The sequence below is a fragment of the Xiphophorus maculatus genome, chromosome 3 (genome assembly GCF_002775205.1).
Source record: "Xiphophorus maculatus strain JP 163 A chromosome 3, X_maculatus-5.0-male, whole genome shotgun sequence".
NCBI classification, from domain to species: Eukaryota; Metazoa; Chordata; class Actinopteri; order Cyprinodontiformes; family Poeciliidae; genus Xiphophorus; species Xiphophorus maculatus.
Window position 1 is genome coordinate 21,334,067 of NC_036445.1, and position 19,489 is coordinate 21,353,555.

The following is a 19,489-nucleotide window of genomic DNA, read 5'->3' on the forward strand; positions in this document are numbered from 1 at the left end:
TGAACAAGTCATTCACTGAATTTACAGAGCAACACATGAACAGACCAAACATATTGCTGGCAGTTCCTCTTTTACTGGAGATAGCAGTATCTACAGTAATATAGATACCGCTACGTATAATACCTCAGTCAAGATAAAATCAGCTTCTAATTGTTTCTATTAAGCAACTACAAAGCTATCCTTACATTTAAAATAAATTGCACCTACTGTACACATAACTGGGTGTTTCGCCCTTGGTGGCAAAATGCCTTTTTGTGATAACTGGTAATGAATTGTTTATGTAGCTAAAGGAAAAATGTTGTCAGTCTTTAGAGAAAAAAAAAATATTTAAAATTTCTTTCTTTTTTTTTTTAGCATAAACAGTTTAAAGTCATGCCACAGGAATTCACCCAGTTATAAATCCTATGGCACAAAATATCCTTAATTTTCTTTATGTGCCATTCAGAAGTCTTTGGATCTTTGTTCTTCTACATTACCCAAGTACACTTTCACTTAGTCATTGTTGGCCAGACAGCTTTGTGGAAATAGGTGGGCACACTGAATAGCGGGCATGGGAGATTCAACAATTTCTCAAACAAGCATAAAAGAATCAAAACATGTGTGTTTTTGATGAAGTAATAATATAACATTGTGTAAAGCTAAAAAAATTTTGATCTTGCATAATATTCCCCTTTAAAAACAATTTCAAATGTGTTTCCATCTAATTAACATGTCTGTCATGAAGGTCTTCATAGCATCACAATACTGTAAAAGAAAAACATACATATAAAAAAAACAATTTCACATGCAGCCAACAAAAGTGTTGCAGACAAACACTTTTGTCTTGGCTCCCAGTTTCCCTTTAAATGTTAATACCCACCAATAATAAATTGGCAAAGGAATAATAGAAACCGTATTCTTGTCCTTTGCTTCCTGAATGAGCTGTGAAAAGAAAAACAATACTTGACAATTTGTAACGCAGCAAAGTATACCCCAGGTATAACAGATCTATAAAACTACATGGTCACACAAAAGTATACTCTGACAAGGAATTGTTAGCAGATGTCTTGGATCACAGTGTTCAGTGTACGTAAGCAAACACTACAACTTCAGCCCCCTGTCACTTTCTTTACACACAGAGGAAGACAGTTGTGATTTTCCTTGACAGAAACTGAACTTGCCTTATGTCTCCTCCAGTAAAATAATGGAACTTAAATGTGGAAAACTGTCTACAGAAATAGAAAAATTACACCTACTTTAAATGAATTAATACAATTTTTATAAAGCTGTTAGAGTCCAGCCTCGACAATAATGAGGTGAAAACATCTCGACTGCTTTAGTAAAGTGTTAAAATGTATCTACTGAACTACAAAACTAAATCACAAAACCACATTCAAACATTTCAAATTAAATAGAACATAATATCTGCATTCATAGCTGATTTTTTTTTCTTTTTTTGAAGAGCACTCATAATGCCATGTTACAATATAATTGAATGACTTATGAAAAGACTGCAGTAGTTGGGTCCCATTGTTTGATACTTATCAACGGTTATTTTTTTAAAGAGTCATGGTTAAATATCAAATTTCTTTTTGATATAACGATATTTAAAAGACCTCTTTGTACACTGGTTAGCTCTTGAATTGAGTACCTAAAGAAAATTCAGTATCCAAAGACACAATTTATGTTTGATGCAAAGGGGCTTATTAAAAACAGTCTTCTTAGAACAAAGAGGATGGTGCATAAAAACGTTTCGAAATATATCGCCTGAAAATCAACCTTTTATCCTCTATCACATTTGAATATTTACACAATCTTGAAAAGATCTAAGAGACGAAGAAGCAAGGAGATGAAAAATTATGGCATTCATCAAGGGTCATGACCCAACTTTTAACCTGGATAGACATTGGGAATATCCTTGCCTCATTCCCTAGAGATCATCTTTTTCTTTTTATCACATCTCTCTGATTCTACTCTGCATACTGTAAGGCTAGCCCTTAAACAGCTATAGGACTGGTGTGTCAGATAGGCCTTTCTATGCACAACTGATGTGACTTATCTTTAGGTGTGCCTTGTAGTGATAATCACAATCACTCTGCTTTTGCCAACGGCCTACTATCAGCTGCAATTATACAATAACGTGGATGAATAGATGTGTGCCTCACCCATGTATTTTCTCTTCCTCTCCATCGTCCTGTGTTTCTTCCTCCATCTCTGACTTTATACACATATCCACATAAATTACACACAACAAGGCCTCCAGGCCCATAGGGACATAACGGACAATCAGCCTGACAATCACAGCTGAGCTCCAATTCATGGTGCAGTCGGACACACGATTTCAGACACATAGATGCTGCAACGCCAAGGGCTTATTCTCCCCCTCCCCACCCATCTTGGACACAGACGCCCACACAAAGGATTGCACATTTGCTCTCTTGGAGAAGCCCTACAGTGGAGGAATAAATAAAGAAGAATTGAATCTTTCAGACACTGTGCTGGTGTAAAATTGCTACTTTAGCAGAGACAATAAAAACAGATACAGTATATCATGTTATCCTTTTTCTATTATTCTAATTTTAATATGATTTTATTTTACACTTAAAAGGTTGTATGAATACATATTTTAAATAAGAATTTTAGGTTGAATAGTAGTCTGGTCCAAAGAGATGACTTACATAATTTATTAGCAATCCTGCTCTGAACATTTACCTTTTAAAGTTAACATACACACACACACACACATATTTACCTTTTTGTTGGTGGAGTTGTTGCCTTTACTACAGTTTCCTCCTTGTGTTGATATCTATCTTTTTATTTGTTTTTTACATCAATTTGTAGAATATTGCAGAAGATTTTACAACTCAAACTCATCCTTTACCAAACACCCACATGTCTTAAACTGTGTTCCTTGTTTTTCTTGACACTTTCTAATCTTTGCTCAAAGGTCTGCACTTCATCTTAGTTTATCACATACTTCTTCTGTTTTTTAGTAGTTTGGGGGATTTTTGCGTGTGTTGTGCCATGTATTTTAGTAAGTGATGTTTTGGAGGCTTTCATTCTGTGTTTTCTGCTCTGTCTCAGTTGTGATGTGATTTATTCTAGCATCTCAGACACCCAACAGCCTTTGGGCTACTGTCACAGGGCCTGTGTGTTTCTGGGCGTGTGTGTGTGTGTGTGTGAGGGACATCTATCTGTCTCTTGTCTGACGAACTAAATTTGTCGTATTGGTGACAGGCATGACCGCCTTTTCTTCTAAGATGGCAAAAAAAAAATTGTGAAACACTTGACTTTTTCTTCTTTATGTTGTATAATTTATATGTGCTTTGCAGGTATGTATTTAAAAGTGATACATACTTATGGATACCATCATAGGTTTTTCAGTAGAACCAGAACGGATAAAAAGGCAACTAAAGTGGCTACATGGTAGCCCCTTACCAATTTAACCGAAGAAGAGGCAATGCAGAATCTGCCTCATAGTTCTAGAGAATGTTTTAAAGTGTTTTATTAAAAAGACTGTAGACGTTTGAAAGAAGAGCTATTTAAATCTTGGAACATCCTTACACCAGAAACTAGCCCATGCCCTACTGGTCATGGAAGGTAGTGCTGGTCATAAAAACACCCAACATCTGGATTTTGTCTTTAGATGGAAATTATACAAATCGCCATTCAGTCCAAGTCCAGTGAGTCTGCACTCATGTTTTGTTATTTGTAGTTGGAAATTGTGTTGGAGAAAGAAAAGAAAGATGTCTGGCTGGACCCATATTTGTAGTGCCCAGAAACATGAGTCAACACTGCCCTAAAATCAGTCTCAAACATACAAAATCACTGTCTGAAAGGTCTGACAGTAGAGCTTTAAACATTTCAATGAGAACCAGTCTTCAAATGAAACTACAGCTTTGCTTTATTTTATTGTATGACCTTTCTTTGCTGTTAGACGGCCTTTTCCCACAGTCCAATCAAAAATATTACAGTATGTTTGTCTTAAAAAAAGAAGAGTCTGAGATGCATTTTCTGTATTCATGAGATCTTGTTGTTGTATTTAAAGGTACCGTGAGAATGTTTTTGAGCAAATTATAACAACTGATATCTAAAATTGTTGTTATAGAGCATCACACACTGACCTTCCTTTTGCTTACATTCTTTACTGCTGTCTCACTCTTCCTCTGAAACTTTCAAGACCTTGTATGACAGTTTTATGACCCCAGTATTCATGTAAACTAGTAGCATAGCTTTGTTTGTTTTGAGGATGGAAAAGATACAATTTTTCAATTGTGGAATCTCCCACTGAGTAACTTTTCTTGGTTCTTTTGAGGTCAATGCTGCAGGATTAGTTTTCCTTCATGTGAGATGGAAAGGTTTATGTTTAAGTTGCTTCACATTGATTTTATGCGCCTGTCTTACTTTCTCAGAATCAATCACTCACCAGTTTTTAAATGTAACTGTTTCAAAAGGTTTTTGTGTGTATGTGGTGAAAGCATATGGCATTTATTGGGATGGTTGTGTATGGTTAAAAAACCTCCCAAAACATGGAAGGACCAGTGAAGCTGTGGAGCACATTAGAGGAGTGATAAAGGCTCCAAGGCACACAAACAAGCACATATTCTGCTTTTGAGGTTTGATAATTCATTATTCTTGCCCTTCATTTCAAGTGACAAGTACATTTCTATCATTTTTTACCATGTTTTCTGAGTGTGCATTGATAATCTTGAAATGATCAATGCACATTTGAACTAATATAGTTCAAAGTACAGAAGCACCAAAACAAGCGTGATGGTAAATTGCAGCTAACTTCTATATATTCTGTTCGGAATACTCCAAGTCATTCTCACAAAATTGTTATATTCATCAGGCATGTAATTAAAGAGTCACAGTTCAACTGTATGTCACTGCTCCTTTTTGTTGCCAATTTCCTAAACACTTAGATATTATACGGTCATAGCAATAGGATTATCAGTTTATTTGTATTCAAGGAGTACCTTCAGATTCCATGAAGTAGAAAACAAGCATTTATTTTTTCTTTTGACCCTGGCAAATCAAAACAACTGAATACACAAACATTCAATGCGAATCCTAACATTTAAAAGGCGTGGACACTATTAATTAAAATTCAAAGCATGGCTAAACATGACAAAACACCAAATCCCCTTTTTCAGTTGGGGATAAATAATAAATATGCATGAGAAAGTATCAAGTTATAACATTACGACTTGAAATAGGCTTAGAGTAATCTGCATAAAAAAAGTTACATCGCTATTTAATTTATACATATATATGTCATGATTTTAGTGGAACTGTTTTTTCTTTTAAAAACCATTTAAATTGTCAACTTCCTTTTAAAAAAAAAGCAAACATGGGGGTAATGCAGCCACAAATAGGTAGAAAAATGCAATGTGCAAGAGTTGACTTTATTCCTTCACACTCATGCCGAGTACTAACTTTATTAATTACCTTGTTTTCTAAAAAATCTTTTTGATCATTAATCAGTCTTTTGTAGTTTCTGTTCACCAAGCACATTTTTCTCTTTGTTGTTGACTACTTCAAACACAGGTCAACTATTTTTTCAACTTTCTTCATGTCAAAACACATGAATTTCATTGGGCAGGACTGTTTGCTCCAACTTGGACTGAAGCTAAAAGAGTCACCACTGTTTACTTAGTGTTACCACTAATATGTTTAATCTGTTCTCAGAGTGTAGTTCCTTCCTCAAACCCTCAAGCCAATGATTACAGTATTTCCCCTGCTTTGTACTCTTTCATGTACCACTGCGTAATCAACATTGTAAGTACCCAAGACTGAATAGGCTTCATGATTGTTCAGCTATTGCAATTTTTCTTTAATCAAAATTAGGACAGGGTTACTGACATGTCTAGATTAGTTTCTTTTGCCTAATTTACTCTGAGAGACATTTCTTTTAGACTGGAAAATTTACTTCGTTTAGCGGTGCATGTAAATAGTGACATGTTTAATAAGTGATGTACCAGTGATAATAATTTAAAGGAGAAACATCACCCTGAGTAAGTGAATTGTTTATGTAAGTGAATTTCATCACTAGATTAAAAAAAAATATCCCTAAGCAAAATCTTGTTTTGCAGCATCCTCTCACTCAAAAAGGACATTCCTCAGAGAATACCTGAGCCACCTAATCTCCTTCACTCAATGTTCAGATGTTTAGGTTTCATCACCCACCTGTGTATTTCCTTGTTTGCTAGAACTCACCCCTTTTAAGGTTTGGAAGAGAGAAAGCTACATGATTGCATTGTAAAACCCAGATGGATACAGTTTATTGGCCAGAAAAGCACCTCCAGCTGCTGTTGATAACTGGGTTTGTAAAAGACATAACTGTGCAGACTGCAACGCATTGTAAAGTATTTTACCACATGCAAGGTTCTAACAGCTTGAATGCTTTTCTGGTATTTGTACAGTTTGATAAAATTGTCTTTAATTTGCTTCATTATTCTTTTTTAATGCAAATTATAGTTTCTGTGTCCTCTTTTCTACTTTTTAGCGTTACTTCCTCCATGCCTGTTTCACTTAGTGTTGAGACTCCTTTTAAAGTAGCTAATTTGTAGACTTTTGATCTCAATTGATTTTACATTTGCCCCTGTAAACACAAAACCAAAGCTCTCCATAATCCACTAGTTTTTGTGGCCAACTCTGAAAAGTTTCAGTGTCTTTGAATTTTACTTTGAGGCTAAAACAAAACACCCAAACCAACAGGGGAGATTTTTTTTTCATTCATCTTTCAAGAAGCTTATTCAAAGGGAACCTCCAAAAGATCAGAGAATATTTCTTTATTCTTTAGCCCTGTTAAATCACTCCCCACAGCGATTGTTTTCCAAGGAACAAAAAAAGAAAAAATCTCTGGCTTGTTTATGTAGTTCATCAGTGATTGCATGTCATGATAATCTACAAAGCTGAATAAGTGAGATCTGTGCATAAAAAGCCCAAATCCCGGTTCATTGTCCTGTCTTATTCTTAATCCCATCTCCTATTTAGTTGGTCAATAAAGCATAAATTACACTCTATATACTTGTATAATCACAAATATATATGAAATATTGATTCTTCCATCTTTTCCAAAACATTTGTAAGATATGTTATATGTATTCTGATGGTCTCTCGGTCAGTTTACCGATTCGTCAAGTCACATGCTTGTGAAACCTGTAAACAAACTATTTTGTTCCCACATACTTCTGCATGTCAATTTATTATTTTTTTGTAATTATTGAATTCAATGTCAAGAAACTGTGGAAATAACTGCAAGAACTGGTAAACCCTACACCCAATTTTCATAGATTAATGTTCTGACACCTACTTGGGGCAGTTGTTTCATGACGTATGACCGATTATGACCAATTACAATCCGTGATCAAACTAGGGGTTGTAATAGAAATTGGTCTGTCAATTTCAGCTAGAAATCTGATCTATGTGATTTGAGGCTTGTTCATTTGAACATAACTACATAGGATAATGGGCAAATTATGATATTACTTTCAATTTTTGTCTCTCCAACTGTTGTACAACATGCCAAATGTACAAATTATTGTATATTGGTCCAAAATACCAAATGGCCGGAAGCTGCCTCTTTGTACATACATAAAACAACATTTTTGGGTTCCTTTTCCTAAGAAAAATAATCAAAACTACATATGGGCAAAATGTCCAAGGGTCAAATAGCCACTGCACATTTAGTATCTTCTTAGCATTAACTTTTCTTTACAAGCATATAACATTATAAGTCAACTTATATGTCTGAAATTTGGCAACAAAAAAAAAAAAACAACAAGACCAAACATGGCATAAATCAAAGCAGGTGGGGCTGTTTAGAGGGGAAAAGTAAAAATGTGTTTCCAGTGTTTACATTTTTCTTCACTAGATAGGTGGCTGATGAACATATGCACTTTGAATTTAAGAAAACACTGAGATGACTCATTTATTTGAATCAGCTGTGTTCAAGCAGGGGAGCATACAAAATAGCAGTATTGTGGATTCATAGGACAATAATTCATAAACATGGCTGTAATTGGAAAACATGGACATAAATGGCTGTCGAGAGTTGTTATATAATGACTGAGATTAATTCATGACCTTAAGACACTTAAAGCTTGATTGAGAACTTTTCCATCCAGCTTGATTTTAAGTGATTATAATCTAAAGATCTATTCATGGATGGAATTTTTTATTGTCAAATACTCTGACCTTAAATGTTGCCTTTTTCAGCATATTGTGATGGTAAAAACCATAAAACCTCAGGTATTCTGAATGTTACAATCTGGGTAAATTATATATTTTTTTAGTTTTTCCAAGAAAATACATTGGATTTCATGTTTTTGTTAAACAGAAAGTTTAAATAGACTTGAAGGGATGTGGTCTAAGGTTTTTGTACGCTTCAGCTTAGGGTAAAAATATTCTAATGACCAAATCATTTTTTGTCTCAAAGCTATGAAAGTGGCAGAGTGTACTTACTTTCTTTGAAAGGAAAATGGAATAAGATCTAACACATGTGTCTTTACCATAGTATTTTATCTTATTTAAATGCGTTATAATTTGTCTTCCTCTACTGAGACGGTTGTTTTGCTCTATGAAAAGACAAGCTCTTTCTTTAAAAAAATGCTTTACTCCTAACCAGAACAAATCTCCAACAAGGGCTTTATTAAAACACCACTTTAAACATGGGAATGCCACACAGAATGGATAACAAACTGAAGCACCAGGAAAAGAAGGGAAAGAAAGCTTCTTTGAAGCAACTTGAGACAGAAAAAAAGGTAATAAAAACCCAGGTGAATAAATGCAAGATTAACCATAAAAATTTCTAAACATGTTTGGATCCAAGACATTTAACCACTTCAGATGCAGACTTCAATCCTGAGACATCACACCATCCAGTTTATAGTTCTTTCACACTAAAACAAGACATTTTTTAGCTTTTCACTCTGGAAATGTAACCCAGTCCAGTTATAAAAAATTCTACAAAACTAGAAAAAAAGGCTTTTGGGAAACAAACAGCTGATTAGAATTCAAAGCTGCATTTCTCTCATTATTCCTGTTATGATGTGGATTAATTATCAATTAAACTCATGATCCCACAAATATGCAATGGCTCTGCTGTGTATCACGGGATGTTATTCTCTCAATGGTGAAGTAAATAAGTGCCTTAGTGCACAAAGACTTTGATGTCATATTTGGTATGCTGTGACGTGCTTTAACAGATGGAGTAAATAGAAAGCTAAATTCATACAACCAAATACGCATTGCTGCAAGGAAAGACAAACAGCAACAGAAACAAAAACCAATAAATATTATGCATTCATGTAAATCATTTGGAGTGTGATGGTGTTCGTGGGAGAGCAAATGATGACATAATTCACTTTAGTGAAAAAGAATTGTAGACTTGGCCACCAAAAGGAGAAAAAGAAAAATGGACACTGAAAATTCATTCATAAACTACAAATAGAGAAATGTAAGTAAATAACTTAATATTTGATCAACTGATATCCAAGTTTTAATTTGACAATTCAAATTATCCATTTTTGACAACTTTTTATACTGTCTCCAAGAATTGTTACATAAAATTGTTACGGAAGTGAATTTGTGACCAAATATAATTTACATAGGTTTAAATATAGTTTATTTTTAAAAGACACTCAAAGCCACATTTGGTTCTAACATGTTCACATGATATTTGTCTGAATTACAAGAAATGTGTGCAATGACGTAAAATATATTTATGCCAATTTCCTTTTCTTTTTCTGAATTCCATCTTTTCCACCTACAATAAATTCTTTCCACTTAAATGTTTCTGTAAGCATGTGGTTAATTAATAAAAATGCAATTATTCAACAATGAATCAAGTTTGATATGGATAGTAATGTATTGATTTTGTAAGCCTAAAAAAAATCATCAGTTGTCAACTAGGAATTTGGTCATTTAAAAAAGTAGCAGTCGATAGACGAGTACATTGAGCTTCAAATTTGCACATTTCATTATTATGTATAGTTGTAATTTTAATCTACGTATTTCACTCATAATAATGTTATATATTTTGACATATTTTGAATCTTTTGAAACAGAGTCACACATCTTTCTCTGACAGGATCTTTGGTGAAAGAATAGTTTACAGAAAAGGCAAGCTAATTCTGGTTCCCCTTAATATATTTTGATGAGAGAAGTTGATTACACTTCTTGCAACTCTTTTTTTTTTAATTTACATACCAAAACACAGACAGTTGTTCTACTGCTTCATAAGACAAATACTTTGAATGTCACCATTTGTACTGTCCAGTGTCACAGCAGCATGTTGCTGTAAGTCTCTCACTGCTGATGGTCTTAATTAGAGCTGAGCTCCACTTCCATGATGTCACATCAAGCAGGCAATTTAGCAGTTCAGGGGCATTGCTGCCCCCAGCAAATTTGTTGTAAAACTTAAGTGCATTTTCCAAGTTTTGTCTGAAAATCTGTTCCTATGGTTTGTTTGATCTAATTTACATGGTAGCTCATACTTGCTTTTGGCTACCAGGAGATGCTTATTTCCACTCCTGTTTGCTATTACATTAAATGCCTCACCCTCGTTTTCCAAACTATTGTTCTTTATTCCCCTGTAATCATAATGTTCCCCCTGTTATCCTAGAGCTTTAGTCTCAATTGCAGAAACTCTATAGTTTAATGAATAGCCCTTCAAATATTATGGTTTGTCAAATACCATAAATGCAAAATCTGTTAGGGATTTGATGAATTGCAGAGCTTTTCATACATGCTCATAAAACATCACTTCTGTTTAAAATGTAGCTTTTGAATCTATTGATTCTTGTAAATCATTTTGAAGCTCTTACAACTTGTATGGAATGCCATCATGGAAAAACTTAACCACAGTGTGGACAATCCATCAAAATCAAGACCAATCTTCTGATACAAACTGGCTAGCCAATTTTATTCAATTAGTTTTTGTTTTTGGGTGCAGCTCCTTGTAGCATTTATTCAAGTCTAATTCTCTACATTCCACAATGTGTTGCTGATTGTTCAGAGGGCTTTAATGTATAATTGCCTTCTGAGTTGCAATTCAATCAACATAATCAAGGATATTCCTCAATCCCAGCTCACTGTTTCTCACCCTCACTGTGGTGAGGATTAGATATTACTAATTCCAGAGGATCTGAACATCAGTCATGCTTAGCTCTTCTTCCTTCAATGCATTTCTAATCATGTATAAAGCTTGTAAGCAATTCATAAAAACTTTTAAAAGTCACAGTCATTAATGCTCAGCACATCGTACTAAAACTATAATGAGAAAAATGGTCAGTTGTAGAGTTTTGAATCTGTTAAAAGGGGACTTTTGTGTAATTATTTCTGGAAATTAATTCAAAACTTTAAAATGTGTCAGAGTATAGGCAGAATGAGCTCACCCAGTAAGTGAAGCAAACAGTAAATCATATCCATACCAATGAATAAAGTGTCATGTCACAAAGATCACTGCCACAAAGATCAGTATCCATGGGAGTCAAGTGGAATAGATCAGGGGTTGCATATCTCCAAGTTATGTATAGTCAAATTGCTGGGAGATTGAAACATATCATATCAGACCAAATTAAAATTGAAAAATAACATTTTTATTTTATTTTATCCAGCTTCATTTCTGACTTAGTTCAAGGAGATGTCTGTTCAAAGCGGTGCTTTACTTTATAATTATTGTGGAGGATGGCATGCTTGGTGTGTGTACAGCACTCTATCTGCACAAAATAAAATCCAACAACCCTCTCGCATTGTCTCGTGCTGTTGATGACTTTTTTCTGTCCCACATTAAGGCTGAAACTTATTGTGGAGTTACTGAAACCTCCCACAAATAACAGGAAATGTCAATGATTGTTGAAGAACATACCAGCACAGACATGGTTTGCATGTTGGTGAGTGTTGACCATCTTTAATCCAAAGATAATTGTGACATTAAAACACATGTGCCACTGCTGTTATTCTATAAATCATTAAAGAAATGAGAAGGGAGGAACTGATGAGAGAAACTTTTAAAAGATGAAAGAGGTTTGAACAACAGAGGAAACACCCAGAAAAAATATTCACATTGAGGCAAAAGGATAAGTCTGGAAAGAGAGAAGAAAAGAGCAAGGATTATGGGTGTCTGCAAAAATGGAAAAACCCTGGGCTATATGTCAGAACCGTGACTTCTAAGGCTTTGACATATTGCCAAGGAAATGATCAGTCAGCACAGTTTTAGAGTACGGGGCTCATCACTGGCAGACTCTAAATGCAAATACTTCCTGCTAAGCCTACAGGACACTCTGTTCCCAACATTTTCAAGTGTGAGCTTCAGATATTTATAACCCAGGTGGTTTTACACTGCAGCAGTGTTTTCTAAAGTGCTGGATTGAGTTTAAACTTTGCTTTTGTGGTGCCTTTGACATGAGAAGAACATTTACATGTTTCTTGTACAAAGGATAATAATATTGCACCTCTGTGCAATGTAAGTTATACTGTGTGTGTCTGCATTTTTAAACTGAATGATAATGGGCATTGTGTAATACTAAATGTCTTTATCACAATTGCACTCTGCTAAATCATTTTTAACTTCCAGTTTGGCTTTTAGTTTGCTCTTTTAAAAGCAAACTAAAACTAACAAGCAGCCTCTTTGATTCTGTTTTCACATGCTTCAATCATTTCTTTTGAGCAGATTTTCAATTTACATATACAAACAGAAGAGTTTGTTTTTATGCACCTCTCTTTGCCTGCAGTCTCTCTACTGTGGTGAGGGTAGGAAAGCAAATAACTAAACATTTCTTACAAAGCTTTTGAAAAGGGAATCAATTCTTCACTTGAGCAAATCCAACAAACTTTAGATAAGACATTAGAAGCAGATGTAAGCTACAGTTTGAGTGTAGACATATACCTACAGTATATTTTTCAGTGTTTTATCTAACACAGTGGAAGATTATATGAAGTTAAGCCACGTTAGCTATTTTCTTTCATATTTAAAATAAAAGTTGCTCTAGGTGACAATTTAAAAAAATTTTTTTTTTTTTTTTACATATTTCTTAAAGGGGCAGTATTGTGTAAAGTCAACTTTTTTTTAGCTTTACATCACGTTATGTTATCTTCTCATCAAAAACATAACTGGAGTGTTCCCTTGATTCTTTTCCTGCATTATTCCTTTAATCTCCTTTAATTTAGCTGTGCAAATCACTTGTGTGGACCAAACACCGCCTAGCTCCTCATCGGAGATGCAGTTTTCAAGCTTTCAAGCTTACGCCTCACAAAGCAGTCCTCCCATGCAACTCCCTCACTCAGCTCCTTCAGACTAGTTAGCAGCAATTAGCAAACACCTGGTTTAACTGCACTTCTGCTGAGCTCCTTATAGAAGCTACTTCTCAGTAGAATGCGGGTTAAAAACTTTCAAGTGTTTAAGGAGACATGCTGTGATGACCTCCTGACAGAGCAGGAGTTTTTAAAGAGAAAGAGGCTCTTTTTCAATGTGGTAAATTATGACGTTACATTTCTTTTAAGTCATATTTGATATGTATAGCATTTTTATAGCAACTGAAGGTAACATAGATACTTGATTGAGCTATAAAATGGCACTATGTGGAAGGAAAACATATATTTCCCCTTTAAAACTTTCACTATGTCGTGATAGCTTAACATCAGAAAGCTAATCCGTGAAAAAATTTAGCTCCTCGCTGTGATCCTACTCAATTGCGTATGCATCACATATGCGTATGCATATGGTTAATGGTGGAAAAACGACTTCTGCCATCAATTGTGGTTATGCTAACTAGCCTGCACATTCATTGCAGGCTCTGTTGTGGGGAAGAGCTGTAGTGTAACAAAGAGCCAGGGGGAGGGTCTGAGCAGCACATACATGAGCAGGTTTGACAGTGCCAAGACCCTCCTCCTGACTCTGATTGGTTGTTTCTGGCCAAGCAGTGTATGTATGTAGGTTGCAGTAGAAATGCAGGAAGGAGGCAGAGGAGCTTGATGTTTTCACAAATTGTTTGTATCGTACTGTCAAGACACAGCGATAGCCTTAACAAATATGTAAATAACACATTTTAACCTGCAGCAACTTTAAATATTTCATATCTCATTTCATTGTATTTACAATGTTTTGATGTAGATGAAGCAAAGTTGCACATTATGAATAAACACTTTCTGTTGAATTCATTAGCATTCTGCGTGACAGTGGAGTTTGGATAAAGATCAGAACTATCACAATTTGTTAAATTGTTTTATTTGTATTAATAATTTTGAAAAGAAACCTTTAGTTTTTACCCAACACTTAGGTGGTTTATTAGAGTTTGCAGTTCTTTCAGTGGAGCTCTTTTCATCTTCATCTCGTCCTCATTCCTTGGAGTCAACAACATTCTTTAGCAGAAAATGTGCTTTTTATCATTCTGTCCGATATTAAATAGCTAGATCGAGAGGCCTTGTAGTATTTGATTTTCTGAATAGTCTATATTCTGTACACATTTGAATTGTATCCTTTTATGGACTTCTTTAATTCAACTTCTTCTTTTTTTTTTTTGCAAGGACTTGTGTTGAATAGTTCTTACTGTCATCTCTGCAAAGCACTAAAATGAAGTGGCTTAGAAACCTTGAAATTGTAATTAAAAGGTGAACCTCAGCAACATAAAACCTGAAAAAAGAAACGTGTAAGAGCAAAGCTTTTATTGCCTTTGCAATCTTTGTGAGTAGAGGCATGACTGAAGAAGTCTGCTTCTGTCAAATAAACCTGAGGACAATTCAGAGCTTTATGCATTGCCTGTGGGACAAAACTGTTAACACCTTGGTACAGCTATAGCTTTTAATTAGACATTCAGAAATATAGATCTGTTTTACATGGTTTAGTTACCTTGTGAATGTGTCAAACAAAAATGCTTTTTTTCCAGTTTTGAAACCAATTTGATCTCAAGCAAAAAATTCTTATTTATTTGAATTAAATAAATATAAGATTAAAATGATTTTGGTTTACTTATGCAGGTTGCATCTTTCCTCATATTTATTAACAAAGTTGCTCCCACCCTACATGAACCTGAACATAATCAAGCAGGTTTTCAAAATGGATGTTTGGATGATTAAAATGCCAGAAAAAAAAGGCAATTATTAAAATTTCTAAGATGGACTGTTAAGTTCATATTCACCCCTTCACCCCCAGATAGCCACGCCTGTAGACTGTGTTTTTGGTAACAAAATAAAATCAATTTTTTGTCTTTGTGTATTTGTAGGTAGGAGAGAGGCAATTTGTGCTGGTGACAGAGGAGTCTTTTGATGCCCAGTACTATGTTTCCCACAACAAGTTCTACGAACAGGTAAGGAAGCGAATAATTGTGGAGATCAACTTTACGTTTGTAGGCTCCAAAAGCTTTCTAGCCTAATGTCTAAACTAACGACAAGTTTTCTGTGTCCTCGAACTCAAAGCCTGAGCGGAATAAATTTTATCACTTTCCCACTGTGTCAGGCATGACACTCTTCTGGTGTCCATTTGCAGTCCAGAGTTTTGTGACCATCTTCACTGTGCACTGACCGACACACAGGATATATTGTGAAAATCAACTCTTGTTGATCACTGTTCACATATGTCTGGGAATTCATTTACTTTACAAAATGAGCACGTTACTTGGATCAAAACCGTATGAATTTGCATTTAGAAACAAGATGCTTCTTTTTTTTTCAAAATAATACAAGGTACACAGTTTCTTTCCAACAGCAATAATTGATGAGAAATCACTTTATCCGTTCTTGTCATCTTTTTCTCTTAGTTTGAATAGACAGCATAGAAACACACTGTTTTATTCCCCCCACTTGAGGCTTTAGTGTAAACTACATTCCTCTGAACTGCTCCTGTTTAAATTAGCAAAAGCTAGTATAAATACGCTTGCATCGATGAGGTTCAAGCGGCTAGCATTGAACCTGATGCATAGAAATCATAATGCTGAAGTGAGCCAGGAAAGAAAATGGATTAAAAAAAAACCAGCCATTTTTGTGTGATGCTCTTTATTTTTATGTGTGAGTGAAAGTCTGTTGACATTGACATTAAATGAATCATAAAAAAAAAAACAATACTACTGTACACACAGCTATTGCTGCTCACATTGTACAGTAAAATGAACTAAATACATTTGAGTTACAGTTTTTGTCTCTTGGTTGTGGAATTTAACCAACTCTTTCTCATTTTCACACATAGTAAATTATATCTGAGGCTTTGCTTTGGCTGTCACATGTAGCACTCACAGCAGGTGTTGGAGGCTTAGCTTATATTCACCAATGTAGGCTAGCTATAATATCGGACATACTCACAAATACACACCAACACACCCTACGGTGTTCATGAGAGAATTTGGCAGCTGATAACAGCAATACTTTTTTTTTCCTTTTTACTGTACTAACATTAAGGTCACCCCTAAAGACATACACATTTCATGCACACATGACACACACACGCACTGCAGATGCAAGGCTTCAAAGACCTGCAGTCAACCTGTGAAAAATTCACTTTAAAACATCTTCAAATAAATCAATTTCCTCCTGCTTTAACCATCATCAGAAACATGTTTGAAGTTATGTTTTTTATTAGCAGAGGGGGCATGGGACGGTAATAATTTTTTTCCTTCCGTCTACTTCCCTCCCCTCCCCTTTCCTCCTCCTGCTTTGCACCTCCTTCTGCAGGCTATAAACCTAAGTTACAAGTGTTACTCGGTTCATACGTGTTGGTGGAGTGCACACGCTGCAGTCATCCAAGTGCGCATTTCCAGGCATATGTGTTGCTTGAAAGGAGATGTTGTTTGATGTTTTATTCTCAAAGCCCTCTTGTACTCTTAAATTACACTTTTACTTAAAAAAGTAACAGCTTTGTGAAAGACTATGAACCAGCATGTCACTGAATGTGTTCTGAAGAATATGCCTGTACCCACAGGACACAAGGAGTTATAGTTGTAGGAATGCTATAAAGCCGTCACACGTAGTGATTCTCTCGCTCTTTCAACATCTTCTGTACATGTTTTTGTATTTACTGCAACTGTTACTGCAATTTCAACTATTCAAATATCAACACATTTAGCTCTTTTTAGAACATGCTGGCTGTGCCTTCTGCTTTTTTTAAAATAACTTTATTACTGTTTAAACTATTTACCAAAATAAAATTTTCTAGAATAAATTGCATAGACCTTTTGTTATTTGAAGCCACTTTGCTTTCCACATTTTTAACTTGAAGGGGGGTCACCAGACATTGGCTGGAATTTGGATTGCATGTCTCAGAATTGGGAAAATCCTACTTGCATCTCATCATATCTTAATACAACAATCAGCCAAGATTTGCCGCGAGGTTAAAGATGGATAATTACTTACAATTTGAGTCAGCTTTGTTTCAAAGACTATTTTATATGTCCCATAGGGAAATGAAATGTTTTCTACTGAGGCTATCCAGACTCTCCAGAGGTTCACTATAGATGTTGATTGCTGTAGGCAGGAATGATCTCCTGTAGCAGTCTGTACTACAACGGATGATAGAATCCTCTTTACGCTCTGCTGTTCCTTCACAGTCTTAAGAGGATGCTCAAAATTGTCCATTATGTCCTTTATTTTATTAAGTATCCTGCTTTGCACAGTCCTCTTGAGTACCTAATCAGCAGTCCCCAGAACAAAAGTATCTTCCTTATGTCTTTTGAAGGTTCTGAAGCTGCTATCCCAACTGAAGAAGTCTCTTCACAACAAAGTTTTAGAAGATATGCTCCGTCTTGCTGCAAGCACTGGAATATCTAAACTGTTATCTTCACTGTCCTTTTTTTGCATGCAGATTCTTCTACAGTCACTTCTCCTGTGTGTCACAGTTATACTCACACCATGCTCTAATAGTACTAGTTGTGCTCTTCCACCACATCCACTGACCTATGTACAATATTCACACTACAGTTTCACAGGAATCCGGGTTTTCTTGTTTATGAACAAACAAGCTTATTTTACTTTTCTAAATATTGTTCCAAATGAATTTGATCTTAAGGGTGAAATGATTGGTATCAGATAGAATATTGGATCAAATGTGAGAGAGATGAGAGGGTAAAGTGGTCAGAGTAAAGAAAGGGCCAAAGGGAGGTTCACAGGTGAACTACCATTAGAGGAAACAGTGTACAAAGGTAAAGCAAGGTGTGAGTATGATTAAGTAGCAAGGTTTTACTTTACACAATCAGATTACATGTGTGCGGCAATTAAATTAGGTAAGTCATCTAACCCTTCTGTGCGCTCTTGTGTTTGCAGTTCAATGAGGAAGTAGGAGTTGGGGGTTTTAATGAAATTGGACATGCTCTTTCATCATTTAATCACCGTGTTATGGTCCAGGAATGACCCACGCCCACCTGCACACACAGACATACACATTCTCACAGCTGTCCAGCCCACAACCCTGCTGTTCCACCTCTCTACACACAGGCTGCTTGCTGGCTACTTGCATGCACACGCACACTTCCTCATAGAGGTCAGAGTGTTGAGCAGCAGGTGTTTTGATTGGACAGGTCTGTGGCCGGCTGCGTGTCCATTTGGCCTGCGCTCCCTCACCTATCATATTCCGCCAGGCGGATAAAGAGCGACAGATTAACAGGGAGGCAAGCACAGTCCTGCCAGCACACCAGTGACCGTCTTCCCACCAGTTCATATGCTATTATCTTCCCAGTCAGTGACTTAGCCCAGGAGAATTGTGTAATGGTTAGACAGGCCACCAGATGATCTGAGTCAGCATGTTACCACCCTGCTGATGTGAGCCACTAAATTCCCAGTTAGTTCAAGACTGCCAATTCTGGCCTCTGAAAAAGAGCAACACAAGATTTTATGAATAGATATTATCTTTAAAGTATTATAAACACTAACATGTACAGGAAGTGCTTGGTATAGTGTTAATGTTTTTTTTTTTTTTTAATTTTATGAAAACTGTTGTTGATGAGCGCTGAAGTGAAGACCCTTTTTTTTCCTTTTACTTTGGGCATACATTTAGTTATGTTTCCAAGAAATAAAGAGCTAAAAGTGAAGTGATGAATATTTTTCTCTGAAGTTTTCACAGCTGCAGTTTTAAATCCTTTCAGTAATCACACAACACAAACCATCCAATTAGTGTTCACAAAGAAAGATTTACTCTGAAAACAAAACAGTAAATCAGTGCTATAATCATCTATTATACATCATTTCAAACTTGTCAGATGTGTGGTTTAAAAAGTGTTTTGAACAGGAAGGGATTTTCATACCATTTTTATTCACAGGGATAAGTCATTAAGAACAAATTTCAATTCACAGGCAGGCATAATTATAATTCTTTGTTTTCTCTTCCCTCCTGCTGTGATCAGCCAAGGTTTATAGTTGCCATGGTGAAATAATAGGACAAACTCAAATCCCTCTGGTTTATCATGCAGCTGTTGCCGTACTTTTTGACCTTGAGGACTTACATAAATGGAACAGAACACAGTTTCTTCTTAGGAAGCCAGTGACAAAACTAAATAATAATGTGAAGAAAACAGCTTTGAGCAGC

The 19,489-nt window shown here is 35.5% G+C and overlaps 1 protein-coding gene across 1 annotated transcript in view; it reads left to right on the forward strand.

Annotated features, from left to right (window-relative positions):
* cdkal1 (CDK5 regulatory subunit associated protein 1 like 1) overlaps positions 1-19,489 on the forward strand; it is a 193,291-nt gene that overhangs the window by 157,977 nt on the left and 15,825 nt on the right. Inside the window, exon 11 of the mRNA XM_023330649.1 lies at positions 15,207-15,290. Coding sequence (XP_023186417.1) covers positions 15,207-15,290 — 84 coding nt within the window. The remainder of the gene's footprint in view (positions 1-15,206; positions 15,291-19,489) is intronic.